The sequence below is a fragment of the Nicotiana tabacum genome, chromosome 22 (assembly GCF_000715075.1).
Source record: "Nicotiana tabacum cultivar K326 chromosome 22, ASM71507v2, whole genome shotgun sequence".
Lineage (NCBI taxonomy): Eukaryota > Viridiplantae > Streptophyta > Magnoliopsida > Solanales > Solanaceae > Nicotiana > Nicotiana tabacum.
In genome coordinates, this window is record NC_134101.1 from 31,359,469 (window position 1) to 31,376,970 (window position 17,502).

General features: G+C 38.8%; 2 protein-coding genes across 2 annotated transcripts; both read left to right on the forward strand.

The window, feature by feature from the left end:
- Positions 1-769: 769 nt before the first annotated feature.
- LOC107769662 (uncharacterized) lies at positions 770-4,663 on the forward strand. The gene is made up of 8 exons (XM_016588899.2): positions 770-1,298; positions 1,419-1,790; positions 2,382-2,430; positions 2,671-2,816; positions 2,922-3,033; positions 3,145-3,629; positions 3,800-4,181; positions 4,600-4,663. The coding sequence occupies exons 1-8, from the start codon at positions 770-772 to the stop codon at positions 4,661-4,663; spliced, it is 2,139 nt and encodes a 712-aa protein (XP_016444385.2).
- Positions 4,664-13,456: 8,793 nt separating this feature from the next.
- Positions 13,457-13,927, forward strand: LOC107769661 (uncharacterized). The gene has a single exon (XM_016588898.1). It carries the CDS (start codon positions 13,457-13,459, stop codon positions 13,925-13,927), a length of 471 nt encoding a protein of 156 aa, XP_016444384.1.
- The last annotated feature ends 3,575 nt before the right edge of the window (positions 13,928-17,502 follow it).

The following is a 17,502-nucleotide window of genomic DNA, read 5'->3' on the forward strand; positions in this document are numbered from 1 at the left end:
TGAACAATTTCACTGCTAATGATAATAATTGGCAAGGAGATGGGGAACCACGAAGAGCACTTAAATAAAAGGCAGTATGTGTAATCGAGCTTGATGATTTCTCAGCCATGAGGGCAGATATAGCGAGATTAGCAAATCAGATGAATAAGATGACAATGCACCAAGGACAACAGTTGCAGCATGTGCAATAGATGTCTACTTGCTGTGAGTTATGTGGTGAAGGTCACACAAGTGACATATGCCCCGTGAATCCTGAATCCATCTACTACGTGGGGCAACAAGCTAGAGGGCCGATGAATCAAAATGCTCAATATGGTAACACATACAATCCGGACTGGAGGAATCATCCTAACTTCTCTTGAGGTGGAAATTAGAACATCATGCCTTAAGCGAATTATAATCATCCACCTCAACCTCCACAATAATTAGAAGAGATTTTGACTGACATGATGAAAAAGCTCTTGCTAGACAATCAGAAAGTTATGGCTGAAAATCAACAATTGTGCACAAAGTTCATAAATTTAGAGAGGCAGTTTGGGCAAGTGGCTAACAATCAGAATATTATACATGTTGGAGCTCTCCCAAGTGATACAGAGAAAAATTCTCAAGTCCATGCAGTGACGTTGAGAAATGGGAGAGAGTTAGTAGAAGTGCCAAGAAGGAAAAGAAGAAGTCTGGGCTCGAAGAAGAAAGAGTGCCAAAACCTGTAGAGATAGATAAGAGAAACAAAATAGAGTTTGAGAGGGTGCCACATCCTTTTCCTCAAAGAATGAGAAAGAAGAATGATGACCACATGTTTCACAAATTCTTTTATATGCTGAAGCAGATACACTTGAACATACCTTTGGTGGACATGCTCCGTGAGGTCCCAAAATATGCAAAATATATTGAGGATATAGTGGCAAATAAGAGGAGGTTAACTAAATTTGAGACCGGAGCACTTACCGAGGAGTGCACTTCCAGGATTCAACATAAGCTTCCACAAAAGCTTAAGATTTTGGGTAGTTTTACCATCCCCGTGGGGATTGGTGAAATTGATATGGGTAGAGCCTTGTGTGATTTGGGTGCAAGTATCAATTTGATGACGTTGTCAGTGTTCAAACAATTGGGATTAGGAGCTCCGAGACCCACCACGGTCCTGCTAAAGTTAGCTGATAGATCTTATGTTTATCCTGAGGGGGTAATTGAGGACGTCTTGCTGCACATAGGGAAGTTTATTTTCCCTGCAGATTTTATCATCCTGGACTACGAGGCTGATGAGTTAGTTCCTGGAGATGCCATTATCAAAGTCCGAGAAGGTAAGATGATCCTGAGGGTAGACAATTAAGAAGCGGTCTTCAATGTATATCGATCCATTCAGTTGCCTCGTCATTACAAGGACCTGGCCATGATTTCTTTGGTGAAGATAAATGAACCAGTTGTAGAGCCAAGTGCATTTAAAGAAGATGCACTAGAAAAGGCATTGATGTTGTTCAATCACTTGGAACTGGAAGAAGAGGATGAGGAGATGTTGCAAATTTTGAATGCATCTTGTGAATACATAAGAGAAAGATACCAGTTTGAGCCTCTAGATAGGCCAATCGGCCTTCCCCCTAGACCCTCAGTTGAGGAGGCTCCAAAACTGGAACTTAAACCCTTACAATCTCATCTTCATTATGCATATTTTGGTAGTTCTAACACTTTACCTGTGATTGTTTCTTCTCATTTGTCTAAATTGCAAGAAGAAAAGCTCTTAAGGGTGCTGAGGGAGCACAAACATACCATTGGTTGGACAATGTCTAACATAAAAGGTATTAGCCCTGCATTCTTCATGCACAAAATACTCATGGAGTAAGGACACAAGCCTAGCGTAGAACATCAACGCCGCCTAAATCCAATCATGAAAGAGGTGGTAAGAAAAGAATTGATTAAGTGGCTCGACACAAGTATCGTATTTCCCATCTCCGATAGTAAGTGGGTAAGCCCTGTTCAATGTGTACCTAAAAAGGGGGGTATGACTATTGTAATGAATGAGCAAAATGAATTAATCCCAACTAGGACTGTGACTGGTTGGAGAATATGCATAAATTATAGGAAGTTAAATAATGCTACACGAAAAGATCACGTCCCCCTCCCCTTCATTGATCAAATGCTTGACAGGTTAGCCAGACAGGAATACTATTGTTTCCTTGACAGCTATTCGGGGTATAATAAGATTGCTATTGCCCCGGAAGATTAAGAAAATACCACTTTTACATGCCCTTATGGCACTTATGCATTTAAGAGAATGTCATTCGGGTTGTGTAATGCACCTGCGATTTTTCAAAGGTGTATGATGGCTATTTTCACCGATATGGTGGAATGGTTTGTGGAGGTTTTTATGGATGATTTTTCTGTGTTAGGTCCTTCTTTTGATGAATGCTTGACCAATCTTGCTAAAGTGCTTGCCAGGTGTGAGGAGACTAATATGGTACTGAATTGGGAAAAGTGTCATTTTATGGTACGTGAAGGTATAGTGCTGGGGCACAAGGTGTCCAAAGATGGACTGGAAGTTGAAAAACCTAAGGTGGAAGCAATTGAAAAGTTGCCACCACCGATTTCAGTGAAAGGAGTTAGGAGTTTTCTGGGACATGCAGGTTTTTATCGCCGATTTATAAAGGATTTCTCAAACATTTCTTCTCCTTGGTGTAGGTTATTAGAGAAGGATATGCCATTCAAGTTTGACGATGCTTGTCTGAAAGCATTCGAGGAGCTAAAAAAGAAATTAGTGAGTGCACCAATCATAGTGGTTCCTGACTGGAAAGAGCCATTTGAGCTGATGTGTGACGCTATTGATGGTGCAATTGGGGCCATGTTGGGCCAGAGGAGGAGCAATATTTTTCACTCCATTTACTATGCAATCAAGACTCTTACTCCTGCTTAAATAAATTATACTGTGACAGAAAAGGAGTTGCTTGCTGTAGTGTGGGCGTTCGATAAATTTCGGGGCTATTTGGTTGGCACCAAAGTAATCGTCTACACAGACCATGCAATCATTAGGTATTTGTTCGAAAAGTAAGATGCTAAACCAAGGCTAATCTGTTGGGTTTTACTCATGCAGGAATTTGATTTGGAGATCCGAGACCATTAAGGAACAGAGAATCAAGTGGCTGATCAATTATCCAGGTTAGAAACTCAGAATCATGTAGCTGAGGGAGATGTCATTAAGGAAACATTTCCGGATGAGAAACTGTTGGCCATTAATGCTGGGGAGGTTCCATGGTATGCAGATTTTATGAACTATCTGGCAAGTGGAGAGATGCCGCCTGATCTTGAAACTTATGCTAAAAAGAAGTTCTTGCGAGATGTGAGGTCATATGTGTGGGATGAGTCATTTCTGTTTAAATCTTCTACCGATCAGTTAATGAGAAGATGTGTGCCCGAATCTGAAATAAATGCTATCTTACATGACTGCCATGCGTTGCCTTATGGTGGTCATTATTCTAGGGTGTTTAAAGACGCCCATGAGTTCGTGAGGAGGTGTGATAGGTGCCAGAGAACAGGAACAATCACGAAAAGGCATGAGATGCCATTGCACGGTATTATGGAGGTTGAAATTTTTGATGTGTGGGGAATTGATTTTATGGGTCCATTTCCCTTGTCTAGTGGGTGTAAGTACATTTTAGTGGCCGTTGACTATGTGTAGAAGTGGGTGGAGGCCATTGCTCTTCCTACCAATGATGCCAAGGTTGTGGTCAACTTTGTGAAAAAGCATATCTTTACAAGGTTCGGCACTCCGAGAGTGATGATTAGTGATGGGGGAACCCATTTCTGTAACAAGCTCTTGGACAGTGTCTTAGCGCAATATGGGTCAAACATAAGTTTGCAACTGCTTACCATCCTCAGACTAGTGGGAAAGTTGAAGTCTCAAATAGAGAGATAAAGCAGATCCCGGAGAAGACGGTTAGTGCAAGTAGGAAAGATTGGACTTCAAAGCTTGATGATGCTCTATGGGCATACCGGACTGCCTACAAAACTCCAATTGGATTCTCCCCTTACAAGCTAGATTATGGGAAGGCATGCCATTTACCTGTGGAACTTGAGCACAAGGCCTATTGGGCGATAAAGAAGCTGAACTTTGATGCAGAATTAGTGGGTAGAAAGCGGGTGATGCAATTGAACGAGCTTGATAAGTTTCGCTTGCATGTGTTTGAGAATGCCAAGTTATATAAAGAAAAGACCAAGCGATGGCATGATAAGCATATATACCATCGCGAGTGCAAACCGGGCCAATTGGTTCTCTTGTTCAATTCGAGGTTAAGACTCTTTCCGGGGAAGCTCAAATCGAGATGGTCGGGCCCGTTTGAGGTAGTGAGAGTCACTCCACATGGTGTAATTGAGCTACGTGTCATATGTGGCAAGAGAACATTCTTAGTGAACGGACAAAGAGTAAAGCACTATTATGGAGGTGACTTTGATCGTCAAAAGTCGAAGGTGTTACTTGCCAATGATTAGACGAGGTTATGTCTCGTGCCGCGACGTTAAACCAGGCGCTTGTTGGGAGGCAACCCATCTTTACTGCTTTCTTTTATTTTTATTTTTTATCTTAATATTGCTGTAGTGTTTGTTTTTGTTTTGCAGGATTATAAGCATAGGAGGCAAAGCCATTGGAAGTGTGCAAAAGCGAGTAGATGGTGGGAACTAAGTGTGGGGTGCCCACACAAAGGACCATACCTGGGGGAAGTCTGAGTACCCCGTGAGCCGCTATTGCTTCGGCCTTAGGCCTTTCAGGGAGTTTCTTGTCCACCCTCGTTATTGTTTTGCTTTATTTGTGCATTGGGGACACTGTACTCTTTTAAGTGTAGGGTAGGAGAATTCTCTAGATAATTAGTAGTAGGATGTTAGAAAAATGTTAACTTCTTATTTTTGTTTTTGTAGTTGTGTAGTGTTTTAGTATTTTAGTAGCTATGAAAACAATTGAAAAAAAAGTAGAAAAATTGGACTTTTCCCGACGATGGATCTCCTAGACAGTTTCTTGAGGGATTTAAGTCTAAGGAAAAAGGACAAAAAGATTTTCTTTGTATGTAGTGTAGTAATTCCCCCTTGGTGTTTCTTTGTGCCACGGTTCTTTTTCAAGGGTTTTGTTTGAACCGGGTGTAGTTAGTTTTATTTTTTTAGGAGTAGGAGCCATTGTGAGATGAATTGAATTGAAGCAATATCTCTTGACTTTGTTATGCCTTGAGAATAGTGAATAGTTTGGTTATGACGCTTAGGCTCAGTTTTTGACTCTTGTATAAGTACCTTAAATTGTATGATCTTAAATTTGCTTAACTGCTTTGACTAGAGTGTCTTGATGAGTCCGATCCTGAGTGAGTTATGTGCCATGTGTGTATGAGACTTGTGTGTTATTTTGTCCATTGCATTTGATGTCTAGAACTTGCCCCGTGTGTTTGCAAAGCAAAATAGTATTTTGTTCAGTCTTGGAAGTGATATAGGCGTTTCTTTGTTGAGCCAGATATATATAGTTTACCCGCCTAATTGTTATGTATCGTAGTTAATCCATTTGAGCCTCTAATCATGTTTCTTTGGCAACCACATTACAAGCCTTACCCATTTGTTTGAATTAACCATCTATTTGAACCTTTTAACCTCTCATGAGCACTTGAATTGTAATGAACTTTGTAAAAGTTAAAGTGTGGGGTCGTTGGTTTGACTTTTGAGTGGAACTAATGAAATAAGGAGAAAGGTGCATTGTTTTGAAAAAGTAAGAGCCACGTGAATTGAAAAAGAAAAAAATATATATATATATAGTTGTATTGCTGTGAAAAATATTCCTTGATAGTGGTGACTCTTGATGTAATTGTGCTTAAAAGAAGTATGGAGTAATATACATTGATGTGAAGGTGGAGTTTAGTTTGACATATGTATGGGATTTGAATGTTAAAGTATATGTATTAAAGTGCTTAGGGAGGTGTAGTCACTCTTATATCCAAATGTATCCTAACCGACCCGCAACCTACATTACAACTAATTAAAGTCATACTTGATCCTAGATTGAATGAGCTCAATTAGTAGAGTAGTATACTACGGGCAAGCTTATGATGCATCTTTTGTGGCATATGAATGCTATTTCTGAGAGTGAGTGAATTCTTCCTATCTTGAGTTCCTAATTGTTCTTTAATTTTAATGTGTGTGGAACTACTCTCTTTTGTTGTGTGAGGGCACTTTATTCATGAAGGAAAGGTAATAATATCATTGACCTCTATGTTAGAGTAAGTGAGTGAGTGGTGAATAATGCATGGTACTTGTGAGTCAAATCTTGAGGTGAAGATGTTACATCTTTGTGCTTAGTCTATTTTAAAGATTCTTGGTGTGATGAGTTAGGAGAATTGTTTTAAAAGGTCGTGTCTATATAAAGTGTAGTTTGATTACTCGAGGACGAGCAATGTTTAAGTGTGGGGTAGTGATGTTTGGCTATAATTATATATTTTAGTGCATTATTTACCTTACATTTCGGGGCTTTAATGCTAAACTATACTATATTTGTGCTTAATGGAGTTTATTTTATGTGTAGGTACGTTGAAGACGAAATTGAGAGCAAAGTAAAACTTTTATGTTTATTTTATACACTACAAGAATGGAGTTATGATTATTTAATTAGTGGATATATAAGGATTAAAGTTTAACATTACAAAGGAAGACAAAATCGACAAATCAAAAGAAGACAAAAAGAACAATTGAAAAAAGAAACAAAAATGTGAATTAGAAATGTTAGGCAACAAAATTGAATCAAAGCAGCAGCAGGCGTACTTTGCTCGCGTTAGAGCAGGCGAGGCGAGGATTAAAGCGCGCGATAGAGCTTGCGTCGCATGGGCTACAGCGAGATGAAGCTCGCGTTTTGCCTCGCGCCACGAGGCCTGTAGCGAGGGTGTTCTGGGTTTTAAAGCCTATTTTGTCTCCTTTTTGATTTTGGACTTGGTTATTTCGTTTAGACTTTTTCCCTACACATATAAATAGTCATTAAACATCATTTTTAAAGGAGTTTTTGCGACCGGAGACAAGAACATCACATGGAACAACTTTTGGAGGAGAAAGTCATCGAGTTCTTCATTCATTTATTTTTTCTTTGTAATTTGTTTATGCAAAATACTTGAAACATTGTTACTACGAACATGAGTGGCTAAGCACTCTAGTTCTAGGGTTGTGGTTGATATGATTATTAACATTTATTAATTACATCTTCGTTAATTGGATTATCATCTTGTGTTATTTCTTTAATTCTAGTTTTAACTTATGAATTGTTGTAGCTACCAATTCACCCTACTATCTACGCTATGCTTGAAAAAGCTGTATTTAGATTAGAGTAGAATTAGAGCTTGTTTCTGAACCCGTGGCTCGGCCGACGATTTTGCGGTTAGGATAGGAATATACCTAACAGTCTTGCTTAATTGAATACCGTATTATATTCGTTCATGATAAACTCAATACCAAGGAATATAGGATTGATATATTGTGGGAGGCGAGTAGTATTGTGGGAACATGTTATTCATATAAACGACCCGGTTAATTATCAACCATAGATAATCTGGATTAACGAGTGTGATTATTGAACTTAATAGGAATGATAAACCAACCACAACCCTGAAATTTTCACCTCCTCTGAATTAAAATCTCATCATACACATTTGCATTCTTGATAAATTAGTTGTTACTTGTTTAATTTACGCAATAGTAGATTAATAGAAAAATATCATTCTTAAATATCTTGGACAATTAATTGATTTTAGTTTGCTTAGTTGACAATTGATCTAAGTCTCTGTGGGTTCGACATCCGATTTTCGAGTGACTTTATTACTTGACGGCCATGTATACTTGCGTGTACTTGGGGAACCAACAATTTCTCATTTACGAAGGCAAACTTGATCATTAAAGAAAATGCTGATCTATTGCGACAACTAGAGATCCGTTATCTAGTTTCTTTATATCCCATTGCATGGGATGTGATAGACAATGAGTCAAAAAATCTTGGAGTTGGTTTATATACAACTTAATATCTGATTTGGAGTTAGGAGATGAAGCTGGATTAACAGTTATGTTTGATACGCAAAAGGTATTTTACCAAAACTTTCAGGCTTAAATTTCTACTTCATGTGTTATTATTTTGTTTTATTCAGCTCTATTTTGTAGGGTTTTGTTTGATTCATTTATATTTTGTAGGGATTGGTACCAAGCATTCCTGAATTACTACCAAATTTTGAGCATCGAATGTGTGCTAGGCACATATGGTCTAACTTGTCAAAAACTTGGAGAGGTGAGGAGATGAGAAAGCAATTTTGGAGGTATTCTAAGGCTAGTTTTGAGGTGAAGTTGAAAGAAGAACTGGTTGGGAAAACATGAAAAAATATATGTGAAAGCCCATTGAAGTATAACAAAGAGTATTGATGCAGAGCTTTTTTTCTTGAGCACTTCAAATGTGATATTGTAGAAAATAATATGTGTGAGACCTTTAATTCTTGGATATTGGCACCTAGGCACCAGTCTATTATTAGCATGTTAGATGACATTAGATATAAAGTAGTTAGGAGACATGTTGATATGATAAAGTTTGCAAAGATTTGGATTACAGATATTTCTCCTACGGCAAGGGTGATTCTAGAAGAAAATAAGGAGTTTTCTAGGAAATGCAAAGTTTTGTGGTTTGGAACTGATGGGTTTGAGGTTGATGAGTATGAATACATATATATAGTGAACTTGAGGAGAAGAACATGCACTTGTAAATCCTGGCAGTTAAGAGGGATCTCTTGTGCACATGCAATATGTGCAATCTATCACCAAGCTAAGAAGAAGAACCATATAAATATGTGGATAACTGGCATAGAAAAGAGACATTTCTCAAGGCATATCAATACTTTCTTGAACAAATCCCTAACATGAAGATGTGGCCTGACACTAATAACATGGTAATTGAGCCTCCAGCACCAATGCCAATGTTAGGCAGACCCCCAAAAAAAAGAAGAAAGGCCAAGAATGAGCCTTAAAAAAAGAAGTATGGCAAGCTCTTTAATGCCTGCGATGGATGTTTGTTAAGTACTTATCAGTTGAGTTCAATTACAACTTCAACATGTTAGCACTTCGAATTCCATATTTGAACCAGTACATAAAACAAATGGCAGAAAATTTCTTCAGTTCATTGAAATAAGGCCACAGACTACAATTACATTCACACAAACTACCAGTTAAGACACATTCAAAATATATCAACCACCATTACAAACACAAAATACAAGAGCTAAGACATAGATGACATAATGTCATCAAAACTCTTCTACTCCAACCATGTGTAGAACTACAACAACTTCAACGATCGAAGGCACAATAGCAAACCCAGATAATTAGCACTATTACTATAACAGAAGCCAATTTCTTCCTCCATATTCTTGCTCGATTCCTTTCTTCTTCAAAAGCTTTGACCCTGTTCAATAAACCCCAAATAGCCCTATTCGTTTTTCTAGGAAACTCGTCATTAACCTACCTAAAATAGTTACATCCACCTTTGTCCTTCAAAAAAAAAAAGAAATTGATTCAAACTAAAATCGGGGACAACATAGTAAAAATAATTAATTGTAGTTAATTAACACTTACCTTTTAAATTTTGCATCCATAGAACCTCCTTCAAGGATTAGATGGAGACCATGAAGTTTTTAATTGACATTCATGATCACACCGACATGAATCGATTCTTGGTGTGAGAGACATTATCCACAAAATTGAGAGATTAAGCAAAAATCTGAACACTCGGGCGAGACTACTTTCAATTTGGAGAGAAGACTAGAATTTTTAAACCAAAAAATCAAGAAAAGGGTGAAGAAATATGGCTAGATTTAAGAGACAAAGTAAAAAGGGACAAGGGTTTATATAATAGGGAAGGGGTATATTTTTACTGTTGAAATAGTTTTTGTCAACATATTTTTAATATTCACGTGCTCAACAACAGTGATGCTCACGTTACTTGCCATGTCAGTCGGACGTGTTAAAATGGTACGGTACAGTAAAGATAGAGTTAAAGTGTTCCGTTGGCAATTGCTTCAATGATTTGTCCTTTCACGTTTTGAAGAATTAATTCAATGATTTGTCCTTCCATGGACTAGGCGGAACGTTAATAAAGCGGCTCTCTCTCTTGCTCGTATAGTTTTATCGTATGTAACTCGTGTAACTTGGGATTTCTATACTTCATGTTTAGCTTTTATTTTTTGTTTTGATGCTTCTCATTTAAAGAACAAGGATTTTCCATAATGTAACTCTGATTTGACTTGGTTGTTTAATAAATATTTATTGCTTAAAGAAAAAATCTGCTAAGTTCCCATATATTAACACTTTTCTTTTATTTACTACGAACAATTTCTACATATTAACAATTTCTGTTACGTTTTAAAATGAAATATAAACATTAAATTCTATAAAAATAAAAAAACTCAAGAATACACAAAAATAACATATATTTCACGGTAATATTGACAAAAATATATTAATATTGAAATTCTTTTAACTCTGTTGTTTCTTTGAAAGATTACTACATGCTAAATGAATAAATAGTGTACATTGTTTTTATTATTTAACTCCCATGTTTCCATATATTAACAGTTCCTTTTTTAAAAATATTTTACAACGAACAATTTCGACAAATCATAAGAAGACAAAAAGAACAATTGAAAAAAGAAACAAAAACGTGAATTGGAAATGTTAGGCAACAAAATTGAATCGAAGCAGCAGCAGGCGTACTTTGCTCGCGTTAGAGCAGGCGAGGCGAGCATTAAAGCGAGTGACAAGGCTTGCATCACATGGGCTACAGCGAGATGAAGCTCACGTTTTGCCTCACGCCGCGAGGCCTGTAGCGAGGGTTTTTCGGATTTTAAAGCCTATTTTGTCTCTTTTTTGGTTTTGGACTTGGTTATTTCATCTAGGCTTTTTTCCTACACATATAAATAGTCATTAAACACCATTGTTAGAGGAGTTTTTGCGACCTGAGGCAAGAACAACACGTGGAACAATTTTTGGAGGAGAAAATCATCGAGTTCTTCATTCATTTGTCTTTTCTTTGTAATTTGTTTATGCAAAATACCTGAAAAATTGTTACTACGAACATGAGTGGCTAAGCACTCTAGTTCTAGGATTGTGGTTGACATTATTATTAACGTTTATTAATTACATCTTCGTTAATTCGGATTATCATCTTGTGGTTGTTTCTTTAATTCTAGTTTTAACTTGTGAATTGTTGTAGCTACCAATTCACCCTACTATCTATGCTATGCTTGGGGAAAGTCGTGTTTAGATTAGAGTAGAATTAGAGAGAGCTTGTTTCTGAACCCATGGCTCGGGTGACGATTTCGCGGTTAGGATAGGAATATACCTAACATTCTTGCTTAATTGAATACCGTATTATATTCATTCATGATAGACTCAATACCATAGGAATATAGGATTGATATATTATGAGCAGGCGAGTAGTATTGTAGGAACATGCTATTCATATAAACGATCCGGTTAATTAGCAACCATAGATAATCTAGATTAACGAGTGTGATTATTGAACTTAATAGGATTGATAACCAACCAGAACCCTGGAACTTTCACCTCCTCTGAATTAAAATCTCATCATACACATTTACATTCTTGATAAATTAGTTGTTACTTGTTTAATTTTCGCAATAGTAGATTAATAGAAAAATATCACTCTTAAATATCTTGGACAATTAATTGATTTTAGTTTGCTTAGTTGACAATTGATCTAAGTCTCTATGGGTTCGACATTCGACTTTCGAGTCACTTTATTACTTGATGGCCACGTATACTTGGGTGTACTTGGGGAACCAACAAGTTTTTGGCGTTGTTGTCGGGGACTTAGTTATTGATTGTTTATATAAGTTAAGCTTTTAATCATTATTTGTTCAAGTTTTAAATTTTAGTTTGCTTTATTTGTGATAACGCAGGCTCTTCTCTTGAATGCGGAGGAGTAGAAGCGCAAACAATATCCTTCCTCTTGATCCTGAGATCGAACGAACACTTCATAGAGTGAGGAGGGAAGTTGAAGCTAGAACTAGAATTGAAAGAGAGTTGGACATCATAGTTCAACCACAGCCAATAGAGATGGCAGGTAATGAATGGTGTCCGGTGATAGAAGCTGCAAGGCCCAATCTTGCTAATATGACTCAGGCAATTGTGAAGCCTGAGATCACGGGTCACTTTGAACTCAAACAATACATGGTATAGCTGATTCAGTCCACAGGGCAATATGTGGGTCTATCTCATGAAGACCCGCAGAGGCACATTCAGAACATCCTGGAAATTACAGGCACTTACAATTATCCAAACGTTTCCAAGGACTATGTCAGGCTGACATTATTTCCCTTTTCACTGCTGGGGGAAGCTAAGGAATGGTTGCAAAAGGAGCCCGCAAACTCAATCCACAATTGGGATGATCTAGCAAGGAAATTCTTAATCAAGTTTTTTCCCACTAAGAAGACAAAGTCGCTGAGGAGCCAGATTCTTGGGTTTCAACAACGAGATGGCAAGACTCTTCATCAAGCTTGGGAAAGATACAAGACGCTACTCAGAGACTGCCCACATCATTGTCTGACTGATGAGGTGTTGGGTCACACTTTCGTTGATGGGTTAGACGAGGCATCAAAGATGAATCTTGACTCAGCATGTGGGGGTAGTTGCATGGCAAGACCGTATAGTGAGATCCAGATCCTACTAAATAATTTCACTGCTAATGATAATAATTGGCAAATAGATGAGGGAACCACGAAGAGCACTTAAACAAAAGGCAGCATGTGTGATCGAGCTTGATGATTTCTCAGCCACGAGGGCAGATATAGCGAGATTAGCAAATCAGATGAATAAGATGACAATGCACCAAGCACAACAGATGCGGCATGTGCAACAGATGTCTACTTGCCCCGTGAAACCTGAATCAATCTACTATGTGGGGAAACAAGCTAGAGGGCCGATGAATCAAAATGCTCAATATGATAACACATACAATCCGAAATGGAGGAATCATCCTAACTTCTCTTGGGGTGGAAATCAGAACATCAGGCCTCAAGCGAATTATAATCGTCCACCTCAACCTCCACAGCACTCAGAAGAGAGTTTGACTAACATGATGAAAAATCTCTTCCTAGACAATTAGAAAGTTATGGCTAAGAATCAACAATTGCGCACAGAGTTCAAAAATCTAGAGAGGCAGTTTGGGAAAATGGCTAACAATTAGAATATTAGACCTGTTGGAGCTCTCCCAAGTAATACAGAGAAAAATCCTCAAGTCAATACAGTGATGTTGAAAAATGGGAGAGAGTTAGTCGAAGTGCCTAAGAAGAAAATGGAGCAGTCTGGGCTCGAAGAAGAAAGAGTGCCAAAAAGGTAGATAAGAGAAACAAAACAGAGTTTGAGCAAATATCAGAGTGGGTGCCACCACATGTTACACAAATATTTAGATATGCTAAAGCAGATATACTTGAACATCCCTTTGGTGGACATGATCCGTGAGGTCCCAAAATATGCAAAATATATTAAGGATATATTGGCAAATAAGAGGAGGTTAACTGAATTTGAGACCGGCGCACTTATTCAGGAGTGCACTTCCAGGATTCAACATAAGCTTCCACAAAAGCTTAAGGATCCGGGTAGTTTTACTATCCCCCAGAGGATTGGTAAAATTGATGTGGGAAGAGCCTTGTGTGATTTGGGTGAAAGTATCAATCTGATGGTGTTGTCAGTGTTCAAACAATTGGGATTAGGAGCTCCGAGACCCACCACGGTGCTGCTACAGTTAGCTGACAGATCTTCAATTTATCCTAAGGGGGTAATTGAGGACGTCTTGCTGCAGATTGGGAAGTTTATTTTCCCTGCAGATTTTATCATCCTGGACTACGAGGCTGATGAGTTAGTTCCTATCATCTTGGGATGACCTCTTTTGGCCACTGGAGATGCCATTATCAAAGTCCGAGAAGGTAAGATGATCCTGAGGGTGGACAATAAAGAAGCGGCCTTCAATGTATATCGAGCCATTTAGTTGCCTCATCATTACGAGGACCTGGCCATGATTTCTGTGGTGAAGATAAATGAACCAGTTGTAGATCCAAGTGCATTTGAAGAATATGAACTAGAAAAGGCATTGATGTTGTTCAATCACTTGGAATTGGAAGAAGAGGTTAAAGAGATGTTGCAAATTTTGGATGCATCTTGTGAATACATAAGAGAAAGATCCCAGTTTGAGCCTCTAGATAGGCCAATCGACCTGCCCCTAGACCCTCAGTTGAGGAGGCTCCAAAACTGGAACTTAAACCCTTACCATCTCATCTTCATTATGCATATTTGAGCAGTTCTAACACTTCACATGTGATTGTTTCTTCTCATTTGTCTTAATTGCAGGAAGAAATGCTCTTAAGGGTGCGGAGGGAGCAAAAGCATGCCATTGCTTGGACAATGTCTAACATAAAGGGTATTAGCCCTGCATTTTGCATGCACAAAATACTCATGGAGGAGGGACACCAGCCTAGCGTTGAACATCAACGCCGCCTAAATCCAATCATGAAAGAGGTGGTAAGAAAAGAAGTGATTAAGTGTCTCTATACAGGTATAGTATTCCCCATCTCCAATAATAAGTGGGTAAGCCTTGTTCAATATGTACATAAAAAGGGGGTATGACTGTTGTAGTGAATGAACAAAATGAATTAATCCCTGCTAGGACTGTGACTGGTTGGCGAATATGCATAGATTATAGGAAGTTGAATAACGCTACACGAAAAGATCACTTCCCCTTCCCCTTCATTGATCAAATGCTTGACAGGTTAGCCGGACAGAAATACTATTGGGTCCTTGACGGCTATTCGTGGTATAATTAGATTGTTATTGCCCCGAAAGATCAAGAAAAGACAACTTTTACATGCCCTTATGGCAATTTTGCATTTAAGAGAATGCCACTCAGGTTGTGTAATGCACCTACGACTTTTCAAAGGTGTATGATGCCTATTTTAACCGATATGGTGGAATGGTTTGTGGAGGTTTTTATGGATGATTTTTCTGTGTTTTGTGCTTCTTTTGATGAATTCTTGACCAATCTTGCTAAAGTGCTTGCAAGTTATGAGGAGACTAATCTGGTACTGAATTGGAAAAAGTGCTATTTTATGGTACGTGAAGGTATAGTATTGGGGCACAAGGTATCCAAAGATGGACTGGAAGTAGACAAAGCTAAGGTGGAAGCAATTGAAAAGTTGCCACCACCAATTTCAGTGAAAAGAGTTGGGAGTTTTTTGGGACATTTAGGTTTTTATCGCCGATTTATAAAGGATTTCTCAAAAATTTCTTCTCTTTTGTGCAGGTTGTTATAGAAGGATGTGCCGTTCAAGTTTGACGATGCTTGTCTGAAAGCATTCGAGGAGCTGAAAAAAGAAGTTAGTGAGTGCACCAATCATAGTGGCTCCAGACTGGAAAGAGCCATTTGAGCTGATGTGTTATGCTAGTGATGGTGCAATTGGGGCCGTGTTGGGACAGAGGAGGAGAAAAAAACTTCACTCCATTTACTACGCAAGCAAGACTCTTTCTCCTGCTTAAATAAATTATACTATGACAGAAAAGGAGTTGCTTGCTGTAGTGTGGGCGTTCGATAACTTTCGGGCCTATTTGGTTGGCACCAAAGTCATCGTCTACATAGACCATGCAGCCATCAGGTATTTGTTCGAAAAGAAAGATGCTACACCAAGTCTAATCCGTTGGGTTTTACTTTTTTGCAGGGATTTGATTTGGAGATCTGAGACCGTAAAGGAACAGAGAATCAAGTGGCTGATCACCTATCCAAGTTAGAAACTCAGAATCATGTAGCTGAGGGAGATGTCATCAAGGAAACATTCCCGGATGAGCAATTGTTGGCCATTACTGCTGGGGAGGTGCCATGGAATGCAGATTTTATGAACTATCTGGCAAGTGGATAGAGCCTGATCTTGAACCTTATGCTAAAAAGACGTTCTTACGATATGTGAGGTCATATGTGTGGGATGATCCATTTCTGTTCAAATCTTGTACCGATCAGTTAATGAGAAGATGTGTGCTCGGAATTTGAAATAAATGCTATCTTACATGACTGTCATGCGTCACCCTATGGTGGTCATTATGCGGGTGACAAAACGGCAGCTAAGGTGTTTAAATATGCCCATGAGTTCGTGAGGAGGTGTGATAGGTGCCAGAGAACAGGAACAATCACTAAAAGGCATGAGATGCCATTGCACGATATTATGGAGGTTGAAATTTTTGATGTGTGGGGAATTGATTTTATGGGTCTGTTTCCCTTGTCCAGTGGGTGTAAGTACATTTTGGTGGCCGTTGACTAAGTGTCGAAGTGGGTGGAGGACATTTCTCTTCCTGCCAATGATGCCAAGGTTGTAGTAAATTCCGATAGTGATGATTAGTGATGGGGGCACCCATTTCTGTAACAAGCTCTTGGACAATGCCTTAGTGCAATATGGGGTCAAACATAAGGTTGCAATCGCTTACCATCCTGAGACTAGTGGGTAAGTTAAAGTCTCAAATAGAGAGATAAAGAAGATCCTCGAGAAGACAGTTAGTGCAAGTAGGAAAGATTGGGCTGCAAAGCTTGATGATGCTCTATGGGCATACTGGACTGGCTAAAAAACTCCAATCGGAACCTCCCCTTACAAGCTAGTTTATGGGAAGGCATGCCATTTACCGGTGGAACTTGAGCACAAGGCCTATTGGGCGATAAAGAAGCTGATTTGATGCAGAATTAGTAGGTAGAAAGCGGGTAATGCAATTGAACGAGCTTGATGAGTTTCGCTTGCATGCGTATGAGAATGCCAAGTTATATAAAGAAAAGACCAAGCGCTGGCATGATAAGCATATCCACCATCGCAAGTTCGAACCGGGCCAATTGGTTCTCTTGTTCAATTCAAGGTTAAGACTCTTTCCGGGGAAGCTCAAATCGAGATGGTCGGGCCCGTTTGAGGTAGTGAGAGTCACTCCACATGGTGTTATTGAGTTGCGCATCTTAGGTGGCGAGAGAACGTTCTTAGTGAACGGACAAAGAGTAAAGCACTAATATAGAGGTGACTTTGATCGTTAGAAGTCGAAGGTGTTACTTGTCAATGATTAGACGAGATTTTGTGTCGTGCCGCGATGTTAAATCAGGCGCTTGTTGGGAGGCAACCCATCTCTACTGCTTTTTTTATTTTTATTTTTTATCTTATTATTGTTGTAGTGTTTGTTTTTGTTTTGCAGGATTATAAGCATAGGAGGCAAAGCCATTGGAAGTATGCAAAATCAAGTTAGATGGTGAGAACTAAGTATGGGGTGCTCACACAAAGGACCATGCCTGGGGAAGTCTAAGTACCCCGTAAGCCGCTATTGCTTTGGCCTTTGGCCTTTTCGGGAGTTTCTTGTCCACCCTCGTTAGTGTTTTTCTTTATTTGTGCATTAGGGACACTGCACTCTTTTAAGTGTGGGGTGAGAGAATTATCTAAATAATTAGTA